Raw genomic sequence first — 18599 nt, 5'->3', positions numbered from 1 at the left:
TCGCCAGATTTTCAAGGTAAAGAACTCATTTGGCGACATAACAAATCTTAAGGTGCATTAATTAGAATTTTTAGTTTTCTTTAGGCCCGATTTCCCCTGATTTTCTGGGAACAGAAAACCAAATATTTTCCGTTAAATTTCTAAAAATGCTAGTAAAAATACAACTTTGAGCGAAAAACAGTTTGAATATCTCTTCCTGCAATTTCCATTTACTTTATTGGCAGTTTCAAAGTGGTTTTTAAAAGAACTTTCTCTGCAATCTCCTTGCATCTTAGAATTGCTTTCGGGCCACAACGCGTACAAATGTCGCATTAGCTGTTTGTTCTTGGCGCAGAACTAATTTGCATGGAAACACAAAGATCAAATCTCTTCCTTCCTTCCTTCCTTTTGGCGAGAAACTGCATCCCAGCGGCCAACGGACACGTGTCTCCGTGGCACAAACGGGGCTGATCAGCCCGTGTGCGGGAAGGGTGCCAGAAACGAGGGATGTGGAGCAACCCAGATGCAGTTGCCCCACGCGCCATGCGCCCACTGGGTCAATACACAGTCGTTACTCTCTCTCTCTCTCCTGCTCGGCATAAAATATGGGTCTTGCTGTGCGTCGGTACAAACAGGTGCCGCCGACCCAATTCGTGCCCTCGTGCGGGGGTCGCCTGCCGCCACCGCCACCGCCGCACCCGAGTGGCACAAATAATATGCCCTCCCGCACGCGCCGCGGGAGTTTGCCCTGCGCTCGTAATTGGCAGCTGCTCCATTACGTGTGCGAGATGAGGTTTCCTTCCAGCAGCCACTTGCTTGCTTGCGTACAATGCAATAACTGCATCAAAGCCGGCCGGCAGATTCAGGGCGTACAGACGCGGAGAAGTGGAGAAGTGAGGAAAAGCAGCCAGCGTCACACTTTACTGTGTCACTTGCAAGTTTTTTGTTCCAATTCAACGCAAGAGTTTCAAACGCATATTGTCTAAGACAAAAGTAAACCGCGTCTGCTGCAGAAGATAATTGTAGTTTGATTGCTTATGCTTATTGTTAGCAATCTAGACTTGAGAAACGTGACACAGCGAAATCCAGGAAAAAGCCTTGTCGTCAACTGGATGAACCTGACAAGGATCTCTAAGGATGCTTCGTTTTAATTTTAGTATGGCAGTGAGTTTATTTTATCTCCGTAAGGGTAAGGGAAATCACCAAGGGATATTTTTCAATTCAATTGTTTTAGCGAGTTGTTAAGCTCTAATGGAGGTCGTTTCAAAATCAAATTTTGCTGCCAATTTCCATTAAATCGATTAAATCATAATAATTTTTGGTAAGACTCTGCATGGCAAGACGAATGTATTGGTGTCATTATTTCGGGGCGTTTAACCAAATCACCAATGACTGTGTTTCAACAAGAGATTTTTTAAATTTTTTTTGGAGCACCATAATTTTTTGGTCTTTGATGTTAGGGTTTTAAGGAGGTGTCGAAATAAGTGGGTAAAATGGTAAAATCCATAAACTTTGTTTTTAACATTCCACATTCCACATTCGAATAATTTATGTGTGTATTTAGAATTGACTCTGAATAAATTATTGAAAAAATATTAAATTTTAAATTGTTTACCATACTTTTATTTAATTAATCTTTTTAAATGACAGTATCGATTTGGGATTTCCACGCGAGATGTGAGGTATTTTTAAAATAATTAAAAACCAGGCTTCATTCCTAAACTATATGAAGTTAAAATTGACATTACTTTATTGCTTTAATAAAACTACTAGTTTAACCCTAATTGTGAGCAGCAACCATCTAAGAGAAATATCTTAAAATTTTGTATAGAATAATGTAAATATTAAAAGTTCAAGAATCAAGTCCGGCTTTTATTAATTAGAGGTTACTAATTGGATGACCATTACGATTTTCTCTTTTCCGGGAGTATTTTGGTCATATCATCCCCTAGAGATTATTCTCCTTTTTCCTCATGACGCGCACCATCAGAATGGTGAGAATGAAAAGAAGTCTAAATTTGGCACAGACACCCTATTCATCCAGGGAAATGCGGAATTCCGTCAAAAGTCGAGCCGTCTGACCTTTTCTGAGTGAGCTTGGGAGTTTATTGTGTGCACCCGACTGGCTCGGATGGCGAACACACACAAACGGGGGCTGCACGAGTCTAGTAAGTGCACGGCTGCCGTGTGATTCGGGGGTTAATGGGCGTCCTTGGCTGCTGCTGTTAATCCGTTTAGCCGAGAGCCGGCGGAGTGCACGAGCGCCAATCGACACGGAAGAGCGAGCGCGCGCCGCGAAATTAATATAATCAGCAAAATGGAAAATGCTATTGTGATATTAACGAGCCAAGGGAGAGAGAGAGAGAGAGACTCGATCTTGTGCGCTATGCATGCAGGGGCAGGGGGACGTTCACCTTGCTCATTTGCAAGCGAATTTGGTCAGCTGGAACTGTACTCGAAAAATTGTTTCGTTGGACGAGGCGCGTCGTCGTCGTCGCGTTATGTTTCCCACGACGTCTCGGACCGAGCTCATCCTTTGTTTGCGGCAAATGTGAATAATAGCCGACCTGATGGTTGTTATGCGGTCTGATAAACGGCATCGAGCGGTGCGGGAACCGTACTGAGATAAAAATAATTTATTCACATGTGCCTTCAGAGCAAATCCGTGAAGTACTGATAGTCTGGAGTCTGGACACAGAAAGGCAAAAGGTTATACTGTAATTTCGGGATGATTTTCTTTAAAATTATTTGTTTTCGTTCATAGCCAGTGATGGATGGTGTACCACCACGTTCGTTTGCAAGTTTATGGCACTTCCGCTCTGATTTCAGGTCCGAAATTTATCCCGCTGTGTATCTCCTGTATGCGGAAAAGCTATTATTCGACACGCACACACGACTGAAAGATAAATATCTGATGGCTCAACATGATAGAAAATGTCAACTAATTTTCGTGTTGGAAAATTCCGTTTCAATCACCGTGATTGAAACAATTCTGGTATTCAAAAGCATACCTTTTTACCCTTACATTAAAATGAATAGGATTTAGGCTCCAAAATCAGAGAGGAGAAGTTCCCGAAATTAAATTAGGTAATACGTTCAAAACTAAAAAATCTGTAATAATGCTAAAAAGGCAAAGTTAGCCTATCATCCTGATTAGTGCAGAAGCTATCAAATAAAAATATTTCCGTCTGGTGGCAACGCGTAGAAAACACTCATTGAATTTTTAGGGGGTAAGCGATTCCTCTGTTCAATCTGTTGCTAAAGTTTTTTTTTTTAAAATGGAGCTGCCTGGTGAAATTGGATGTTTTAGCAACTTGTCAACAGATGTCACCACCGTTTATTTACAGTTTTTTCATTTGGCTAAGCCGATTTGGTTTCCAGCACGTCAGATGAATTGTTTACGCCATGAGAATGCGCAAAAATTAAAAATGGTCAGTGGCCGCTCCGACCTCTAAGGACTTTTCCAATCGGCAAATAAATTTGCCTATTTCAGCAACATATTATCTTTCGGATTTTAGAAGACTGATTAACTTAACTGCCCTAATAATTATATATTGACGTCCCACCACTTGATTATGTGTTGTGATTTGTGATAGTTAAAATATAAACACGTGTTTCTGAATTAGAAGAGCTACATTGCCCTTGCTTCCTTTGATGAATAATGTTGTTTTGCATGATTCAAACGATAAAAGCAGAATTTTGGTTAGTAAAATACATGCAGCCAACACCAGGGGTTAGAAAAGCAGAGCAAAACGCGCAAATATGGCGGCTTGAAGCGACTTACCAGTCGGTGGTGCTGCTGGAGGAGGGAGGCGTAGCTCTCGTGGATGAGGCGGACGTCGCAGGAGCGGCAGTGGCACGAGCGGTCGCCGATGGAACGGCGGTATGAGTCGGAGAACAGGTCAGAGGGCGGTGGAGGCGGCACCGGGGGTGGCTCGGGTGACTCTATGGGCGGGGGCGGCGGCGGAGGCTGCGAGCGCCACGCCTTGCGCTGCTGCGTCAGGTCGGCGTGCGAGCGGTGGAGGGGGCGCGCGTAGTGCGTCGGCTGGAGGGGCGCGGAGGCGGCGGCGCGCGAGTTCTGCACAACCTTGGCGTAGTCCGAGGGTGGGGGTTGGAAGCACGAGGAGGTTGGGGGCGCCAGGAAGTCGTCCAGCAGGTAGAACTCCTTGGGAGGCGGCCGGTGCTGCGACGTCAGCAGCGTGTTGGCCCGCGGCCGCCGCTGTTGCTGCTGTTGTTGCTGCTGCTTGAGCAGCGTGCCGACGCTTCGCCAACGCCGCGTCATGGTCGGGGGCGGTGGGGGCGGCACCACCTCCGGCTTGTCGGGCCGGCTGAGCAGGCGGCTGGCCCACCAGTTGGCGCTGAGAAGCGAGGCACTCTTGCGTAGTGCGTTGCGGATCGGACTGGTGGCCGCCGGCTGCTGCGGCCGCCGGTACTCCATGGTGGCCGCCTTTTGCTGGTGGTGGTGGTGATGATGGTGGTGGTGCACGCTGACGAAGCCGTAGTCCGTGGACTCATTGGAGCCGCCCCGCGGCGCCGACGAGCACGACAGCGAGGACAAGGAGGAGGACGAGGACGAGCCCCCCACGGGGGCCGGATAGATGAAGGCGCTGCTCGGCATGGCGGCTAATTCACCGCGCTATCATTCTACTCTGACTGCAAGCACAAGAGCAAACACGAACGAGCATTACACACAAGCTACAGCGCAGGAGGACAGTTCAAGCGTCAAATAAAAAGATAAATATAATGGAATGGGTTCGGGGGCAGGGAGCAGGCAGGCGAAGGTGCATTCAGGAAGTGGGGGTGGCGGACACTATGGGAAGTTCGTGATTATCTATTGTGGAATGCGTCATTAATAAAAATTCTGTGCACACATATCGGAGGAGGGGACCGCTAAACGAAAATTTGTGATTCAATTCTATCGCTGGTAACAGAAACGCTCAATTTCGATTTTTGTTTAATACGTCTGTGTCGTCGTGGAACTCGAAACAATGTTTTGAAAAATAAGTATATAGCGTAATTAAGTAATCATTATTACTCTGAGGTTAAAGCAAACCTCTGTGGAAAGCGTTGTAAAATTTAAACAAAACCGACTTCAATAGGTTTGTTTTTCTGCCTGCCAACTGAAAATCGTGACTTATTTCTCTTGAGAAGTTGAAAGCTCGTCATGAGCCCTTCACCGATGGATAAATCTCGGTAAGTTAAATTGAAATCAGCCAGGAAATCACGGATGACTCATTTAAAAAGTACTGTGATTTCTTTCACAAGAAACATGAGGATTTTAATTTTCATTGCAGCTTATTTGTATTATTTCAACAATTTCATTGCTTTTTAAATGATTAAACTTTTACAAGAGATAGCAGCAATCAACTTGATGTATTGCTTGTCTAATTGTAAGTTTACAAGTAAATGATTTTTTGCTGCCTTTAAAGAGAATTGATACTGCGAAACCCAGGAAAAAATCCATCTTGCCAATACATAAAATAATCACTGTAAGGTTTCAGTTAAAGCCAAACTTGACTTAGGCGCAGTAAGTGGTTGTAAAAAGAGAATTCCTTTCAAGTATTGAAGAATGTCTCCCTACTTAAAATCTTACTTTATTTCTTACGAAAAGAGTTCCTCCAAAAAGTTCGCGAGAAGAATCAAAATCTGCCAAGAAAATGTGGTCAAGCGCTGTAAATTGCGAAGAAAATTGGCCAAATTTGAATATAAACAAGACTATTGAACATTGAAACACAAATTGTTGAAACTAACTGCATATTGCATAGCCAATAATTCAAATATATTTTCCCTTTGTTTACCTACTATCAATAAAACTGTATAGTTGAATAAAAAGCATCACTTGTTATTTATCTAAGCTAATTAAAAAACAAACAACACTGTAGACGATGATGTATATTCACCTACATAGAATATGGCAGGTGTGGACCTTGCTTGGGAGGGCGGAGGCGCGACCCCCGCCAAAAGTTGCGGTACCGGGGGAAACCCGGGGAGCCCCGAGGGTTAAGCCCGCGAGCCCCCGGGAGCCCCGCGGCGCCCCCGCGACCGAGCCGCGTCCCTATGCTCGCGGGTAAAAAAATCGGCAAATCGGCGCCGATCGGCGAAAGATTCGGTTTGTACGCGGGCGGCGCCGCCGGAACGAGGGTCCGCGGGGCGAAACGGCCGCAGGCGCAACAGGGCAATTTTAAAAAAAATGCAAACTTTTGGCTCTTTTTTGGGGGTTTTTGGGGGGCGGCGGGGTCCCGGGGGCTGCCTGGGGGCGGAAAGCGGGCGAACCCGACGCGGAATTTCGCGGCGCGTTCGGCGAACACCGGTTACGCGTCGTAGCACCAATGGGGCCGGAGATACGAATTTTTAAAGGCGAAACATCGCGCGCCGGGACACTCCAAAAAGGTGGTTTTTTGGGACTGGCGGGGGCTGTATGGGGCCGATCGCGGATTTTTTTATATCAAAAATTCGGCCTCGACGCCGCCGGTCTGCCGACGCCGAGTTTCCCAAAATTTGACCATTTTTGAGTCCGCGGCGCCATTTTGGCCGAAAAAAGTCCAAATTTTCAAAACTTTTTTTCGCCCCCGCCCCTATTTTAGCGGGACATGCCGCCTAGCCATCTCGGCTAGGTATCGGCAGAAGGTCATTTTGTGCGAGTTTCATCAAAATCGTTCGAACCGTTTGATTTGTCAGGTAGTGCGAAATTCGCGATTTTTCGACCTGCCGCGCCTTTCGGCCGCCGACGCAAAAATACGGGGACGCGAATCGAAATTCTGCACGGCTGAAAAGTTGCTAAATTTAATCTCCTACCGTTTGAGACTTAATTCGGCAAGATCGGTGAAGAATTCGCAAAAACCTATAGGTTTGAAGGTGAAAAAACGTGGTTTTTCACTTTCTCCCATAAGAAATACATGGGAAGTGGATTTTTCGCGATTCTTGGAAAACAAAGGCCCATAATCTTTACCCACCGCATCTGCCCGACGCGGGTGACCCACCTCGACGACCGACCCGAATTTCAGATTTTTCGGGCCCGTAGAAAAATTAAAATCGCCGATTTTCGGGTTTTTTCCTTCCTTTCCGACAAAGCTGAGAGGCCGAGGACGGTTTTTTAATTCGCAAAAATCGACCGCGCGTGCTACCTTCGACCGCGACCCCTCGTCGGACGCAGAATAACTTCTGCTTTCATAGGCGCTACCCTGACGACCTTTTTCAGGGTCGCCCGACCTGAGCTCCCTCCGGAGGCCGTTTTTGGAGGCATTTTTCGCACTTTCCGCGGCGATTCGCCGCACTTTGACTCGATTTTCGACCCCCGCCGCCACCCACCTTCCTCAGGTTGATTTACCTGAGAAACCCTTTTACCCGATTTTTTCGTTCCTTTCGCGAATATTGTGATACTTTGGCGGTTTGGAGGCGCACTTTTGATTTTTTTATTTTGCCAAGCCCGCGGGAAGACAATTTCCGCAGTGTGCGGTTTGGCGCCGCACGAATCGCTTCTCGACAAAATTTCGCGAAGCGAGCGAGAAGCGGCGGTGCTTTTGGTCGTGGTGCGGCGGCGCACACTCGGTTTCCGACGATTTTGCGCAGCGCGCGAGCGGAGGTGCGGTTGAACGCTGCGCTGCGGCGGCGCTCGATCTGCTTTTGGACGATTTTGCGCGGCAGCGCGGCGGTGCAGCTTTACGCTTTCTGCGGAGGCGCTCGATTTGCTTTTGGACGATTTTGCGCGGCAGCGCGGCGGTGCAGCTTTGCGCTTTCTGCAGAGGCGCTCGAACTGCCTTCCGACGATTTTGCGCGGCAGCGCGGCGGTGCAGCTTTGCGCTTTCTGCGGCGGCGCTCGATCTGCTTTTGGACGATTTTGCGCGGCAGCGCGGCGGTGCAGCTTTGCGCTTTCTGCGGCGGCGCTCGATCTTTCTTCGGACGATTTTGCGCGGCAGCGCGGCGGTGCAGCTTTGCGTTTTCTGCGGCGGCGCTCGATCTGCCTTCCGACGATTTTGCGCGGCAGCGCGGCGGTGCAGCTTTGCGCTTTCTGCGGCGGCGCTCGATCTGCCTTCCGACGATTTTGCGCGGCAGCGCGGCGGTGCAGATTAACGCTTTCTGCGGAGGCACTCGATATACAATTGGACGATTTTGCGCGTTAACGCGGCGGTGCAGCTTAACGCTTTCCGCGGCGGCGCTCAATCTTCCTTCGGACGATTTTGCGCGTTAGCGCGGCGGTGCAGCTTTGCGCTCTCTGCGGCGGCGCTCGACCTGCCTTCGGACGATTTTGCGCGGCAGCGCGGCGGTGCAGTTTAACGCTTTCTGCGGCGGCGCTCGATCTGCCTTTTGACGATTTTGCGCGGCAGCGCGGAGGTGCAGCTTTGCTCTTTCTGCGGCGGCGCTCGATCTGCCTTCCGACGATTTTGCGCGGCAGCGCGGCGGTGCAGCTTTGCGCTTTCTGCGGCGGCGCTCGATCTGCCTTTTGACGATTTTGCGCGGCAGCGCGGCGGTGCGGCTTTACGCTTTCTGCGGCGGCGCTCGATCTTCCTTTGGACGATTTTGCGCGGCAGCGCGGCGGTGCGGCTTTACGCTTTCTGCGGCGGCGCTCGATCTGCCGTTGGACGATTTTGCGCGTTAGCGCGGAGGTGCAGTTTAATCCTTTCTGCGGAGGCGCTCGACCTGCCTTTTGACGAATTAGCGCGGCAGCGCGGCGGTGCAGCTTTGCGCTTTCTGCGGCGGCGCTCGATCTGCCTTTGGGCGATTTTGCGCGGTAGCGCAGAGGTGCGGTTGTGCGCTTTCTGCGGCGGCGCTCGATCTGCCTTCCGACGATTTTGCGCGGCAGCGCGGCGGTGCAGATTAACGCTTTCTGCGGCGGCGCTCGACCTGCCTTCGGACGATTTTGCGCGGCAGCGCGGCGGTGCAGTTTAACGCTTTCTGCGGCGGCGCTTGATCTGCCTTTTGACGATTTTGCGCGGCAGCGCGGCGGTGCAGTTTAACGCTTTCTGCGGAGGCGCTCGGTTTGCCTATTGACGATTTGCGCGGCAGCGCGGCGGTGCAGCTTTGCGCTTTCTGCGGCGGCGCTCGATCTGCCTTCCGACGATTTTGCGCGGCAGCGCGGCGGTGCAGCTTTGCGCTTTCTGCGGCGGCGCTCGATCTGCCTTCTGACGATTTTGCGCGGCAGCGCGGTGGTGCGGCTTTACGCTTTCTGCGGCGGCGCTCGATCTTCCTTTGGACGATTTTGCGCGGCAGCGCGGCGGTGCAGCTTTGCGCTTTCTGCGGAGGCGCTCGATCTGCCGTTGGACGATTTTGCGCGGCAGCGCCGAGGTGCAGCTTTACGCTTTCTGCGGCGGCGCTCGATCTGCCTTCCGACGATTTTGCGCGGCAGCGCGGCGGTGCAGCTTTGCGCTTTCTGCGGAGGCGCTCGATCTCCCTTCCGACGATTTTGCGCGGCAGCGCGGCGGTGCGGCTTTACGCTTTCTGCGGCGGCGCTCGATCTTCCTTTGGACGATTTTGCGCGGCAGCGCGGCGGTGCGGCTTTACGCTTTCTGCGGCGGCGCTCGATCTTCCTTTGGACGATTTTGCGCGTTAGCGCGGAGGTGCAGTTTAATCCTTTCTGCGGAGGCGCTCGACCTGCCTTTTGACGAATTAGCGCGGCAGCGCGGCGGTGCAGCTTTGCGCTTTCTGCGGCGGCGCTCGATCTGCCTTTGGGCGATTTTGCGCGGTAGCGCAGAGGTGCGGTTGTGCGCTTTCTGCGGCGGCGCTCGATCTGCCTTCCGACGATTTTGCGCGGCAGCGCGGCGGTGCAGATTAACGCTTTCTGCGGCGGCGCTCGACCTGCCTTCGGACGATTTTGCGCGGCAGCGCGGCGGTGCAGTTTAACGCTTTCTGCGGCGGCGCTTGATCTGCCTTTTGACGATTTTGCGCGGCAGCGCGGCGGTGCAGTTTAACGCTTTCTGCGGAGGCGCTCGGTTTGCCTATTGACGATTTGCGCGGCAGCGCGGCGGTGCAGCTTTGCGCTTTCTGCGGCGGCGCTCGATCTGCCTTCTGACGATTTTGCGCGGCAGCGCGGTGGTGCGGCTTTACGCTTTCTGCGGCGGCGCTCGATCTTCCTTTGGACGATTTTGCGCGGCAGCGCGGCGGTGCAGCTTTGCGCTTTCTGCGGAGGCGCTCGATCTGCCGTTGGACGATTTTGCGCGGCAGCGCCGAGGTGCAGCTTTACGCTTTCTGCGGCGGCGCTCGATCTGCCTTCCGACGATTTTGCGCGGCAGCGCGGCGGTGCAGCTTTGCGCTTTCTGCGGAGGCGCTCGATCTCCCTTCCGACGATTTTGCGCGATAGCGCGGAGGTGCAGCTTAACGCTTTCCGCGGCGGCGCTCGATCTGCAGTTGGACGATTTTGCGCGGCAGCGCGGCGGTGCAGCTTTACGCTTTCTGCGGCGGCGCTCGATCTCCCTTCGGACGATTTTGCGCGGCAGCGCGGCGGTGCAGCTTTGCGCTTTCTGCGGAGGCGCTCGATCTCCCTTCGGACGATTTTGCGCGAGCGCTGAGGTGCGGTTGCACGCTGCGCTGCGGAGGCACTCGATCTGCCTTTGGACGATTTTGCGCGGCGCTGCGACGAGGTGCGTCATTACGCTGCGCTGCGTAGGAGCGCTCGATTCGCCTTTCGGTGCGCGCGCCCGACGTCTCGACGGTCCAGCGCCCGCAGGGCGGCGGGCGCGCGCGGACCGAAGGTCCGCGCGCGCGCACAGCCGGGAGGCCCGGAGGGCCGGACGGCGGCCGCGAAGCGGCCGTCGGCGCGCGCAGCGCCAAGTGGCGACGAGCCACTTGTAAAGTGATTCATATTTCACAGCGGCACTGCATCAAATCATCTCTGTGAGACGTGCGTCAAACTTCCGAATGCCATAATTCAACGTGTGAGAAACGCAGATCCAATAGCGCGGATCCTGGCATAAAATCTGAATAATCGACCGCATCCGTCAAATAAAATGCTAATTAGCAGAAGCAGCCCGTCTGCGTTTTCCCATTGACGAACTAATAAGAAAAATTACGCACGCTCGGCTGTGGGCGCGTCAAAGGCCTCGCGGGCAGAAAGCAATTTGGCGGAGAGCATCTCTGCTCAAGTTTTTGCCACCGCGCGCTAATTGCGGAAACGACGCAAAAAGACGTGTTCTCGCTTTGCAGAATTGCTCGGCGCATCACGCGAGCTCGAAAATATAATGCTCGCCTTTATTTTAATTCGCATTCCGCCGAGCGCCGAGGCAGAGATATAATAATTATAATTGTCGTGCGTTCTAAAGCCACGGATGCGCTTTTCGGAAGAGATAATGGTTCGTTTTGTGTTTTGTCCTTTTATTTTTAGCTTCCTTGTCAGCGTCACAAATCACGCAGGAGATTGTCAAAAAGTGAAAAGTGGCTTGATACACGGATTCCTTTACAGCATTGTTAATTGTTTTGCTGTGTAAAGAATGCTGATTAATACGCGTGGTGTGTCCATCGCTGTAACAAAAAGCTGAAATTGATCTTCCGCTGAGAGTGATGTCACCGACCTTCGCACGGCCCTGGCAGAGAAATTGGGCGTTATTATTTGGATTTTCTTCGCCCTTCGCAGCGTCATCCAATTATACAATGCATACCGCCCAAGTAGCGCGTTTTATTTTTCAAGGTGTTAAATTAATTCACTGATTAATTGATCTCAACTTCCTAAAATGTGAATTTTAACACCTGTAGTTTCATTAATGTGTCAGGTTCGTAATATTTATAGGGGCTTATGAATTTTTAGATAAAAAAAAACACTTAGGATGAGATTCAATACGTTTTTGAGGCGAATTTGGACGAAAAACGTTTCTAATATTTCAAAATTTAGTTATTTTTCCGGTTTTATAAGAGAAGTGATTTTATGTTAAATTCAGATGCTCCCAAAGACATATTTTTTATATTTTAGACGGCTATAAAAACAGTTTTTTATTAACGTTCGAGAACCTTAGCCACTCAATCGCCATAAATATTTTTACGAGCTCTTCCTAAATCAAATCAGCTTTAGACTTCAGGACTCTACAGAGCATGCGAACATTTTCGTAGAAAGATAAATTGTTAAAATTGTACATTAAAAAACGTGATGAAAAATCAGAAAATACATAAAACCCTTTTGTTAAGAGAAAAACAACGAAAAAAGTTTAAGCGTGTCGTAAATTCCCTTTCATCATTCACTGGAATAAAAACCTAACAACAAATTAAGAATAAAATCAATTTGCCCAAGAATGTGTAGGTGTTTATTTTTCGTGTTTTCTGTTAAACAGAATTTTTTAGATTTTCCCAGGCAGTCAACACGATTCTTTGATTCATTTAATTTATTTATGAGCCAAACATTTTTGAATATCATCTGCTAATTCAACCCATGGCAATGCATGCAATCGTGGGAATTCGCGAATACTTTTTAGAGCGGCAAAATAATACAACATATTATTTATCAAGAAGTGCAAAAAATACACTTCACGCTCTCCATAGGAGTTTAATAACTATATGTATGCCTCTCATTTAAGATTATAATTCCTTAATTTATATTAATCGGATGTAATTTCTGCCATCACACGTTTTTCTCACAATCAGACCTAATTTTCCCACAAAAGGCAATTAAGTTTTAATTTATTCGCACGTGTCTATGACTCTTATCTCTGGCGAGGTCGGTGCCAACTCTGGCGCTTTGCATCCACTGCAGTCCGCGGCGGATTGTTCACGTGTCTGAACATCTGGCAAGAGCATATATGTATGGAAAATAAAATCGTTTCTGCTCGAGTGTGGTAACCGCGATTTACTGCCGCGCGCGCGATCGTAAACTGCATGCATGCCACTTTTAGTGCCATTTCCCACGTTATCAATTTCGCTTTCTTTCCGCAATTTCCTGGAGTGGCCAGGGAGGAGCACAGACCCGAAAAGTTCTCACAGATAAGGTTTGGCAAAAGAGTGGACTGTCTAGTGCTTTTTCTCCGGAAATTTCACACTTTTTAACAATTCTGTTTGAAATACGATGAAAAAAATGCCAACTCTTCATTATTATTCTGCGATTTAAAATAAAAATGACATTGCCGAAAAATTTCCCCGATACAGCAGTTTTATTGCCTATCAGGAGAGTCAGGAGACACGCCCAAAATCGTTATATGCGTTGAATGAACCGTAAGAAAAATTGCATAAGAACATTATTTTTAATTTCTATCCAAGTTTTTGTTTCGATTTTTCAGATTATTTTTTACCTTGGACAGAAACGCTGAAATATCAGCAACTGACATCTTTGCTCGAAATTTTTTCAAATTTTACATTTTTTGTGTGTCCAGTTTTACATTTTGAAGGTGTTTTTCGGGTCTCGTTATCCGATTTTGATGGGTTTTGGCAGAAATTTACGGTTTTATAGGAGTTAAGTGTGTCTTTAAAGTCTCAAAATTGCATGATTCGTGCTCATCTGGAGACTTAAATTAAATCAGACGCAAATTAAAAAATGCTACTGATCCGTTTTAAAATTCCCAACTCAATAAAACTTATTGAATGATTTTTCAATCTTTTTATAATTTGCCAAAGGAAAATGTAGCAATAAACACCCAAACATTTCTGACTGTTTTTTTTGTCAACAGTAAAAAAACAGCTGTGACAAAAACTGGACGCAGACAATTGGGAATTGGGCGAACCCTGCTCGAAGCGTGTCGAAAAGTGACAAAGGCGAGACGACGACCAACGCGCGCGTGAGCTGAAGGTTTTTGAAAGCCGAGATCTGGTCCAAGCACCAACGACTGGCTCTCTGCAGAGCAGAGCTCGTGGGCACCGTCGGCGCGCATATAATGGTATTACGTACTGGATTTATCTCTCTCGGCCTGACTCACTCACTCTCTCGCGCGAGTGTAGGAGGCAATGCCTTGTGCGGACCTGGCTGGCTCATGCCACAGCGGCCAGCCAGGTGTTGCCACCTCGGCCGCCGACTCCTCTCCGCGCAGCATCTCGGTCCAACACAGCCAACTGTTGCTTCACGCTGCGTTTTAAACGCAGCAGCAACAGCGGGGTATTTAAAACGCGTTTACAATGTTGCAATCCCAATCCGCAACCTTCAGGGCTTGAAATTTCTGTCAGTGTCTCAATTCTGTTGCAATAATTTCGATACACAGATGCAGGGGAAATATTGAAAAATTGGGAAAATTTCAGAATTATTGGCTTTAATAAGCAGTTATTGATCATGTAAGTTCTACAATGAGCACAAACCAAAAGAGGACCTAGCCTCAATTAAAATTAAATTTGTTTCGAAATGTTTACAGCGCTTATTGCCATATTTTCTTGGCAAATTTCGATCCCTTTCGTTGACGCTTTTCGGGGGAAATTCTCTGTTGTGAAATAAAATAAGATTTCAAGTAAGGAGACAGACAAAAGCATGCTACCTTTGTGGACACATTTCTAAAATTATTATAGGTAAATATTGGATTTCTCTGAATTCTTGGCGAAGTTTCTGTATTAGCTACAAGGATTTTCCGGAGTTTTGCAGCCTCAATCGCGTTTGGACTTTGATTTCGAGGTAGTTATGCGAAAATTTAATTTTCAAATATCTGAAAACAATGCGTTTGACATTTTTTGGTGTCGTTTTAAAGCATTTTTTATATTTTAGGTTCATTATTTACAAGAGTCGAATGAGTTCGTCCAAATGTCGTAGACGTCTGTGATTCCTTTCAAAAAATCATGTTTTCAGTACGAAATTGAATTTTCTTTTTAAACATTTTCACCGTCAGTCGAAGAAACCAGTCCATTCTTGGACAAGTTCCCCGTTTTGGAATAATTTTTCTGGTGTTTTTCCTTTCATACGAATAACAGAACGCTTTTTCTCAGAAAATAATAGAGCATTATTTAAACTTGTTAATTAACTCTCAATTTCATTTCAGGCAAAGATATATAGAAACACATTTTAAGATAAAAACACGAACCAAAAAGTACACGAGTTTGAGAAAAATCATCAAGCCGTTTAAAACGTCGTATCAAACTACTTCCCGTTTTAAAATCAATTCTGTCGTTTTAAAACAAATTACAGTTAAATTGACATTAAAAAGAGATAAGTTCCGTGAACATCGTAATGATTTCAATACACATTCACAGTTTTTGGTTGTAAAAAATGGGCTTCGTGCCAAAGAAAGCAAACTTCACAGTCGTAAATACGTCAAAAATAATTCCACAATCTCTCACGATCAAAGTGCCTAAAGAAACTAAATCAAAGAAAAAATGGAGCAGCAATGCAGCAAAAGTCGTGCACCACCAATTTACTGGGAACGCCGCACTGATTGTGAGTGTTAACTGCAATTTCAGCTCACTTTTTCTCCTTTGAAAATGCCCCGTTAATTTGATCCGAAAAAAAGGGAGGTGAGGATAGCACAATGCTGTCCGAGACCTGACCAGAGTTCGTTCGTTTGTACCTTCGTTCGTTGTTGTTGTTGCACGCGGTGTCTCAGGTGGAAACATAATACGAATAAGCTAGGTGGCAGGCACGCTCACTTTTGGGCCGAGCTGTACGGCAGGAACTACAGCTCATGATCTCCCCATGTGATGTTCATGCATGTGTTTTATTTTTTCCAGCTCTTTAATTGCCGGCTGGCTCGGCAGCATACTGTCGATGATAACGCTCGCTTTTGTAAATGTAGCGGCAAAAGCGAGTGAACTCTCCAAAAATTACGCCAGTGCAAGCAGCTTTGCAATAAATTATGAAATGCATTTGGCAATTTTTTTTCGCATTTCCCTGAGTTAAATTTAAAACTGAACATGAAACGAATTTATGAAAAAATATTATTTCTGCAACACTAGTAAATCATCAATATACAACAATAATTTTTCTAAAAGTCCTAAAATTTTCCTTCATGAGAATGTGCCCAGCGTTCCTTTTTAATTTTTCCGGGGAACCACGCCCCCATTTCAAATTTCCCGAGAATTACGTCCTGTTCCACTTGCTGCTGTTCACAGGGAATCAGTTTGACGTGTTTTTAAACTAAAAATTGCTAAAATTAAAAGAAAATAAGTCATTTTTCGAAGTTTATCCAATGGAAATCGTTAAAGAAAAAAGAGGCGGCTTTTCCCTGATGGTAGAAGACAAAATAAACGAAATATTGAACGTCTAGAAACCGATTGTTTCATCGAAATCGATCATTTTTTCAAGATGCTGATTACAACAATCGACTATATTGGGCAAAAATTATTTTTTTGCAAACGAAACAAAATTAAACAAAATATTTTCGCGATTTCAGCCAATGTTTGCATTGTTGGCATTGAACGCATAATAGCGTTTTTGACCCATCAAAATTAATTTTCAGTGGCATCAATCCTGTGTGTATAATTGTGTGTTGAGCGGACGGACGCAATGAGCGAGAGGAATGTTGATAAGTTAGCGCTGCTTGCGCGGTCACTAGAACTTTTGGCCTCGAAATTCAAAAAGGCGCTAATGAGTATAACGAATTAGATGAAAGTTAGTGTTGCTTTTGGAAATGCTAAACGAGCTGCGTTTTGATTGGTATCGCGCATTGTTTATTGTCTCTCAAGGCGCACGAGCACTGAGTTAGTTTAATCTTGCTGGCTGATCGTAGGCGGAGGACCGCTTTTTACTTTTTTGTCAGCTCCGAAAGAGCCATTTGTATGCCACGCAGAGCGTATTCTCTCGCTCTGCTCGTTTGCCTTGAAAAATTGCATGATGATTGTGTTTCATGCCTCGATTATTATTTCTTGTATTTTGCTCCGAGATGTGAGGTTTATTCGGATATTTAGCAAAAATTGTGACGTAGTTTTCACAACATTTGAACGAATGATGCAATTTTAAAAATATTTAAGGGTTTTCATTAAGAAACAATCAAATTTAAAATGAGAAGAGGAATTCGAGAAATTAAAATTAATCGAATTAACAGAAAATTGGGTTGGCTTTGACTGAAATTTGGACAAAGAAACGCCACGCGAACCAAAGGCAGTTTGTCAACAGGAGATACCTTTAGGGATAGTTCTTCCTCTTTACAGCCGTGCATTGTAACTCAACAAAAGAGCAAGCAATACTTTGTTAATTCACCCCTCACCCCCCTCGGTGAAGAAATGCTCTGAACCTGTTACGAAACCAGAAATTCCATCATTTTTCAACAGGTAATAAATTTGCCTTTTAGTCTCAACATTACCTGGTAATAAATTCTCGAATCCCATCGCAAGTGAGGGAGTTTAAAAATTCTCGTAAAATTTTCCTTCAAAAATTTATATTATCTGAATGCGTTTAATTTTAATTTCACAAATTAAATTAAAATTAGTCTTATTAAAAGATTCCTTCAAATTTTATGTAGCGACGATGGCAAGTAGAAAAATAAACACAATGCTAATTTTATGAAGAAAATATACAAAAAACCATGAAAATCAATCGGAAAAATAATTTTAATTATTTTCCACATTTAAGATCTGGCAAGACAAGGGAAAATGCCACATGGCCCTGCTTTTGCCATACTATTCTCTGAAAGCTGTACGGAATTTATTCATCAAGACAAGAATCAGACTTTCGCTCTTTATCAAAGACTATAAAATGAATGAAATAATAAATAAAGTAAGGAATTTCGGGCCTAGCGGGATTCCCAGGGAAGACACAGTGGGAGGGCGAGCGGCGTTTATACGGGATTTTGTCAATCATAGCTCTTTTCATTTTTTATCTAGATGAGTGCATTTAGACGTTTTCCACGACTGTTAGAATTCTTTGCAGCCTATCTTATGGAATGAATTTTGAAGGTTGCTGGGCCGAAACAGCCACTGGACAGTGCAAGAATGTAGGTTTTTATTTGTCTCTTCAATCTTCACTCATAGCCGCCCAACCTCTCAATACCTAGAGCCATTTTAATTTCTATGCTTTTCTTGGAAATTTAAAAAATGTAGTTGTCAACTTAATTAACGTCTTGTCCTGAGGGCTCCAATTAAAATGCAAGACTTGGCAGAATATTTTTGCAAGCTGCGATTTGAACCGTTGGAGCCACAAAATCGAAAAACTGCGCCAATGAAGCGCGTCTCCATCGTCTCATTGTCAGCTCCGAGTGACGAGTCAGCTGATTTTTATTTCATCACTCTCAGCGAGGAGCAATTCGCGATTGGATTGATAGCGAACAGCAGCAGCAGCGCACAACATCCTCCTTTGGAGAAAAAGTTGATTTCACGCTGAAAACCGAGTTGAGCGCCGTTTTCCCGGCCAAGAGACGAGGAACAATGGCCAGGTTGAATGACTTCGCCTAGCCAAAGTAATGACCTCGCCGCCTTTTTCGAGCGCCGGACTTAATTTTTCCCATGCCCCCTGCCTTGGCGAAAAGCTGCTGCTCAGAATACAATTAAACTTTTCCGAGTTCACAGAGAGGCTACACCTGTTTTCTGCTCTCTGTACATTCGGAATTCATAAAAAACGACACGCTGACGATTCCTGCCGCGGTGTATTGTTATGTAAATCGACACAGGCCGCTCTTGCCGCGTCCAATTTCAAATCGTGATTTTACAGTTTTCTCATACTCCAGCGCGGTCCAAATGGAAAAACAGACACACAATTTTGTCCAGATTCAGGTAAAATTAATTTGAGAGTTGTTAATGATAACGTTATTTCCTCTGCGGTACTGTTACAAACAGCGCTCTCTTCAGTCCAATTATCTCCGAAACAG

The 18599-nt window shown here is 46.4% G+C and overlaps 1 protein-coding gene across 3 annotated transcripts in view; it reads right to left on the bottom strand.

Moving 5' to 3' along the window:
- LOC135943392 (dual specificity tyrosine-phosphorylation-regulated kinase 2-like) overlaps positions 1-18599 on the bottom strand; it is a 46972-nt gene that overhangs the window by 19813 nt on the left and 8560 nt on the right. For all 3 annotated transcript variants that reach the window (XM_065489897.1, XM_065489896.1, XM_065489898.1), the window contains exon 2: positions 3764-4632. In XM_065489897.1, coding sequence (XP_065345969.1) covers positions 3764-4597 — 834 coding nt within the window. In that variant the 5' untranslated portion in view covers positions 4598-4632. The remainder of the gene's footprint in view (positions 1-3763; positions 4633-18599) is intronic.

Source organism: Cloeon dipterum, chromosome 4, assembly GCF_949628265.1.
Source record: "Cloeon dipterum chromosome 4, ieCloDipt1.1, whole genome shotgun sequence".
NCBI lineage: Eukaryota > Metazoa > Arthropoda > Insecta > Ephemeroptera > Baetidae > Cloeon > Cloeon dipterum.
This window is presented reverse-complemented; position numbering and strand designations above follow the sequence as displayed.